At 32.7% G+C, this 6,000-nt stretch overlaps 1 protein-coding gene across 4 annotated transcripts; it reads right to left on the reverse strand.

Moving 5' to 3' along the window:
• Nucleotides 1–907: 907 nt before the first annotated feature.
• On the reverse strand, nucleotides 908–5,014 carry LOC145585304 (uncharacterized). 4 transcript variants are annotated; one of them, XM_081642024.1, is made up of 8 exons: nucleotides 4,829–5,014; nucleotides 4,578–4,706; nucleotides 3,169–3,246; nucleotides 2,521–2,599; nucleotides 2,086–2,215; nucleotides 1,918–1,982; nucleotides 1,686–1,777; nucleotides 908–1,045 (listed from the first exon to the last, which is right to left on the reverse strand). In XM_081642024.1, exons 3-7 carry the CDS (start codon nucleotides 3,201–3,203, stop codon nucleotides 1,739–1,741), a joined length of 348 nt encoding a protein of 115 aa, XP_081498150.1. In that variant the 5' UTR covers nucleotides 3,204–3,246; nucleotides 4,578–4,706; nucleotides 4,829–5,014; the 3' UTR covers nucleotides 908–1,045; nucleotides 1,686–1,738. The 4 variants fall into 4 exon arrangements, 2 of the variants coding, with proteins under 2 accessions (XP_081498150.1, XP_081498143.1); XR_014100634.1 differs by lacking the exon at nucleotides 2,521–2,599; XM_081642017.1 differs by lacking the exon at nucleotides 1,918–1,982.
• Nucleotides 5,015–6,000: the final 986 nt, after the last annotated feature.

The following is a 6,000-nucleotide window of genomic DNA, read 5'->3' on the forward strand; positions in this document are numbered from 1 at the left end:
GCCAGGCGCCAAAGCCTAATCGCGGCGCCGGCCTCTTTTCGCTGGCGCCAAGTTCTTCTAATACCGAGCCAGAAATATGCGTTCTAATTTTAACCAGTTTTTAGGACTGTTTGCTCGATCCTGATTGAGTTTTTCTCACGTTTCTGAAACCCATATGTGGTCTACATATGGACATAACCCTCTAGAATTTATGTTCCATCTACCTAATTGAACACTCTGTGCAACAAAGGGTACATCCGAGAATGTTGAATTCACCAAATCATGGAAGCGGATTTTTAACTCGCGGTGTCCCATCCACAAGAGTCAAAGCATGTCACTTGCACTCACCATATAAAGCACACACTAATATGTCTGCACACTTTGACCATGTCTAAGTGAGTCTTGTATGCGCCACTAGTAGAAAAAATTTTATTTGTAACTGGCAAAATTGACTTTTTGTAACTGGCATTGTTGGTTGCGATTGCCACCGTTAGACCTAGTGAAAATTATTCGTAACCGGCTAATGTTGGTTACTAATAATATATTATTCGTAACTGATTGAACCTAATGCCAGTTACAAATACTCTATTTTTCAAGTTAGAAATCATACTATTCGTAACTGACATTAAGTCACGTCGGTTACAATCAGGGTATTATTTGTAACTGGCATAGCCTAACACCAGTTATGAATAGTTTTTTTTTTTTTTTTTTTTAAATAAAAATTACTATTAGTTACTAGCATTTGATTACGCTAGTTACTAATAAATAAATAATTTTTTTTATATAATTATTTGATTCGAATACAAGATTGGTAATATATCCTACCAAACGACCCATTGTCAAATGGGTTATAACCTGCTACAATTCGACCAACAAAATACGTACGCCAAAAACTTCCACATAACTTGAATTCACCAACAACATACAATACAAGCACTCCAAATATTTCCATACAACTTGAATTCATCCACAATAGTACAATACAACAAGATTAACTATACTTGCAAGGCTGTTTGGATTGTCTCCAGGCCACTGAATAACCAAGCAATTGTTGCTTAACTGATACCTGAAATATAATAAATAAATAAATAAATAAATAAAAATATACAAAATAGCTAGCTATCACCATAAGCACAACCAATCAAATAGCTGCATGTAAGAGCCCCTAACAAGCACATCAAAGAAATAAATGTAAAAAGATTTGACACTTCAATTGATAAATTTTGCTGAGATACTGCAAGTATAATCTTATACACCTCGCTTATGTACTAGGTCTTCTAATTATTAAAGCACATGGTTAAGTTAAAACTAAATAAAACTAAAATATCTAAAATCTACCTAAAAACCTTAGAGAACATGAGAGTCCTTACTCTTCCTTAAAAATTAAGCCACCTCAATTACTATAAGACAATGGCTGACAAGTATGGGAGATCATGGAACATGACCCCTCTACTATGAAAAATAATACCAGATTCAACACTTCTTGTTACCAACTTGCAGTCACAAAATTCAAACAATTAGATTTTTTTGCCCACTGTATTTCATTTCTGGTTTAATTGGCAAGACAATTATACTAACGTCAGGAAAAAGAAAAAGAAAAAAAAAAAAAACAGGTACCAGCAACCCGTTTTTACATCACACAAAACCTTATCATATACAAAGTATGATAAAAGGGAAAAAGTATATATCAATAGTAGTATACTAACCTCTCTACAAAATATGAAGCAATAAAACCAGCAATAGCATATGCAGGAGCAGGTTATTTTCCAAGTTTTTCCTCTAATGAAGGTGTAGTAGCCTATACCAAGATTGAATTACATAAAGATTGAATCGTACAGACATCAACAAAATAAAGCACCAAATATAATCCTCGAAAAAAACGTGTCCAATTATCATTATCAGATGAAAATGTTTAAGCTAATGTAACATATTGCATACATCTAAAGCCTTTTTAGACCATATTCTTGGATCATTATATGAAGCAACATTAATGGATACCCTTTCTGCAAGATTAATAAAGAGAGCAAATTAGTATGAGAGCAAAATAGTTGCATAAATTCATTTAAAGCAGTAAATAGACAGCTAAGGGGTAACACAAATACTTACTGCAGCCAAGGCACAGACTGAACACTCTTTCCAGCAGCTTTCTCGTTGGACCACATGGAATGAGTTTTCTCCAAAAATAACAATGCCGAAGAGTGTCCTGAAGTCTCATAAGTACGCCATCAACTCTTAGCTATATAGAATTTAAACCATGTTTAGATAAGTATGTAGTTAAATGAAGTACAACAGATGAGTGGAGATCAGTATGCTCCCTATATACAATTATATTTTCATTAACATGTTCAGTAGATCTTGTAAAAAAAAGCATGTTCAATAGATATAGAATAGTTGCAGCCTTTGCATGAAACATCTTGATCTCTCTGATATAACTGACCTTGAACGGGAGCAAGTTCTTAAAGAAAGATTATGTCCTTTTCAAATAAAATTCACAAGTTGCAGAAATTTGCACCATATAATAAGAATTGATAATCTGCATACCTTAGAAAATTCTTCACAGTTACGGTTAATTTTATCAATCTTTACCTTCAACTTAGAGTTTTCATTCAACCATTTTGAACTAAGAATTCAGATGAGGACAGAAACAAAAGATAAGTAGTTAAATTAAAGAAAAAAATCATTAAAATGCTTCATTATTGATTTGATAAAGGAAATAAAATTAAACTAATTCTACAAGCATTATAAAACAGAGATAGTAACACATTCTAAATTTGCTATGGAGAATTCAAATTATCGCCTATGACAGTACATGTATATAGCTTATTTCAATTAGGATTATGATGACACAATCACAGAGGTGGGTGGTTTATTTGCAATTCATTGATTAAAATACTGGTTACAATAAAGAAAACATGAATTATTGAATACAATGTGTATTCTATTCATGAATTGAATATATCCTCGTCTACCATGATCTATACACACAATATGCGCACAAAACAAAGCAAAAATTGCAGCACAAATTGGAACAAAATCTCACACAAACAGCAATAACTATTAACTCGGACTAAAACAGACACAGTTGCGGAAAACAGCCCAGTTTAATAATAGCAAAAGAACTCGAAAAATTCTGAAATTTTGCAGGCAGAAAATAGACAAAATTTCACTTAAATTAAAAAAAAGAATCACCTAAAAAGACCTCTTAACAAAGGCAAACGAGCCATCTGAAGTTAATCGAGCAAACTGATCCTCCAAGAACAAGTGTGACTGATCAGTAAATTTTAGGGGTTATGAACACAATAAAATATCAAAATTTAAACTCTATGAACTAGTATTTTATGGCAATGTTTGTTGCTTTATCTAATTATATATACTGTATATAAAATAGACAATATTATAACTATATATACACACGCAATAATAATATACCAAGTACCTTACATCGCATTGTTTGAGTTGCAGAATGCAAAGGAAGGAAGCAGAAAGAGGGGGGCAGCAGTAATGGACTAATGGAGCAGCAGATTGAATGTAGGGAGTAACACCACGGGAGCAGCAGAAGGGGGGCAGCAACAAGGGAGTATACTAGTGATTTGTATACTACGAAGAAGTATTACTCTAATGGACTACACTAAATTAGATAAACAATAAAATATCAACTTAACCACCAAAATCCCAACTTATTCAAAAGAGAATTAATAAATCACTGAAATATCAACATAACCACCAAAATTAGATAAACAATTTCCAAAAAAAAAAAAAAAAAAAAAAAAAAAAAACTAATTAAAAGTAGATTAAATGAAGTCATTCTTTAATTGTTTTTTAATTTCTTTGTTAATTTTCTTATTATAGTGTATGGAATTGAGGAGCCACACACTGCATAGCTCAATTAACATTACTAGCCAAGGTAATGGTAGTGGTGTCTCCGAGGCCTACAACGGGCCTTTTCTCAATTCATCGTCACTCTTATAACAATAAACAGATGTAGGGACGAGGAAAAATTAAAGTGTGGACTGTGGTTGCTGTGGACAGTAAAGGGTATATATTTAGAGTTTTAGACTACTGCTAAGCAACTTGATGTGAAATAAATACAAGTCATTCATATCAAGAATTAACTTAGAAGTATACAGCTTAAATACCTATAAATGACAATCATAAATCATACAATGTCAACCACACTGCCAAAGCACTATTATATCATGATTCATGATTATTTATTCAGAGTTCAATTCCAACTATACCTAAACATGACAGCATGTAATAATTTGAAAGACAATTGACTATTGGAAGAACTTAGACAAGCAGCTCAATTATATGTAAAATAACACATTTAAGTGAGGTTGACCAAGAAAATACCATATCTCCTAATGAAATCAAATGTAATCGGCCACCAAAAGGCCGACCACATCTCCTAATTAAATCGAAATTAATCAGCCACAACAACACCACAAGGTCGACCAAAACCATTTAAATTAAATCGAAAACATGAAACCTAATTTTCTTGGTTTTATATCAGCTAACAAATTCAATTCGACTTTTAGGGCTCTTATTGAATTAAGAAAAGGGATACTTACAAGAACCTTAATTCGGAAATTACATACCTTTAAACCTCAATAGAAGCACTATTGCTGAACCCAAATTAAAAAATGAGCAAAAAAATTTCTGACAGAAATTAAAATCGTTTGAGATCAAAGCTGAGGAGGAAGACGTTCGTCGTTATGAAGGAGTACCTTGCAAGAACAAACTCAAAATTACTCAGCTAACGGATCGACAACAAAGTTTAATTCAATTTTTAGGGCTATTATTGTATTTGAGAAAGGGAAAATTACAAGAACTTTGGAAAATTACATACCTTAAAACCATGATATCCACCACTAAAGCTGAACCCAAATTCAAAATATCAAATTGAATGGAGTGAGTTGGAGCGAAGGAGAAAATGTAGGAGGAAGGAGGAGTTTTCACAGGAAAGCTAAGTGCAAAAGAGAAACTGAAGGAGGAGTTGGAGCGTAAATGAAAAACATTGAAAAAAAATTTAGTCTTTTGTTTGTATTTCAACCAGAAATTGTTTCCCTCCTTTAGAAAAAAAAAAATTGTTTCTTTTATATTTGTAACTGGCGTTTATAAGCAAGTTACAAATTTTTTGGTCAAAGTTTTTTTGACTTAACATTTGTAACTGACATTTCTAACCTAATTACAAACGCTTTGGTCAAAGTTTCTTTCACTTAATATTTGTAACTGGCGTTTGTAAGCTAGTTACAAACGTTTTGGTCAAAGTTTCTTTGAGTTAATATTTGTAACTGACATTTATTTAGTCAGTTACTAATAAAACATCATACAATGATAAATCACATATTAGTAACTGACATTTACTACGCCGGTTACTAATGTCATGAAATTTGTAACTAGCATTATCTTAGTCGGTTACTTTTGATGCTTTCGTAACTAGCATAACATACGCCAGTTGCTAATAAGGCGTTACAAATAGCATTTTTTCTACTAGTGCGCGTGTTTTCCGTCATTTAATTAGGGGTGTAAGTCGGATATTAATCCTCCAATTAAAACAACTTGTTTGAACCTATACTTGATTCCCAAAAATATACACCCTATTTTTGCTTTTTTTTTTTTTTTTTTTTTTTATAAACCCGTAAAGTCAAATTCAATTTAAGTCAAGTCATTAAAACAAAAATGGTTTAATTTACAGCGCGTGGTCAAGAAAGGAAGGGCGTTTTATCAAAGACAACCTTTTCATTCAAGTTCAACTTTTCGACAAACCAATCGCTCGAAAAAGGAAAGCTAAGAAGATAATGGAAACTCAAGAGGAAGTTAATGAACTCAAGAACCAATTGATTACTGTGACTGAGGCGTTGAAGGTTTTAACCCTCAAAATCGATGACCTTGTGAAGCAACAACAGATGGACCTCATGCAAGAAAGCTTGAGTAAGTTGTCTAGTGACTACAAGTTTCAAGGCATTAGTTTACAAGGGGTCTCGGTGGACAAGGAGCTTATTCCGCAGAAGTTCAATG

The sequence above is a fragment of the Chenopodium album genome, chromosome 2 (genome assembly GCF_948465745.1).
Source record: "Chenopodium album chromosome 2, dcCheAlbu1.1, whole genome shotgun sequence".
NCBI classification, from domain to species: Eukaryota; Viridiplantae; Streptophyta; class Magnoliopsida; order Caryophyllales; family Amaranthaceae; genus Chenopodium; species Chenopodium album.

Coding starts and splice junctions, on each gene's coding strand:
- LOC145585304 (XM_081642017.1), bottom strand. CDS start 3,203: ATGGCTCGTTTGCCTTTGTTAAGAGGTCTTTTTAG. Junction 2,600..3,168: donor TTGTTAAGAGGTCTTTTTAG/GTGATTCTTTTT, acceptor CTGAATTCTTAG/TTCAAAATGGTTGAATGAAA. Junction 1,778..2,085: donor CAGTCTGTGCCTTGGCTGCA/GTAAGTATTTGT, acceptor ATCTTGGTATAG/GCTACTACACCTTCATTAGA.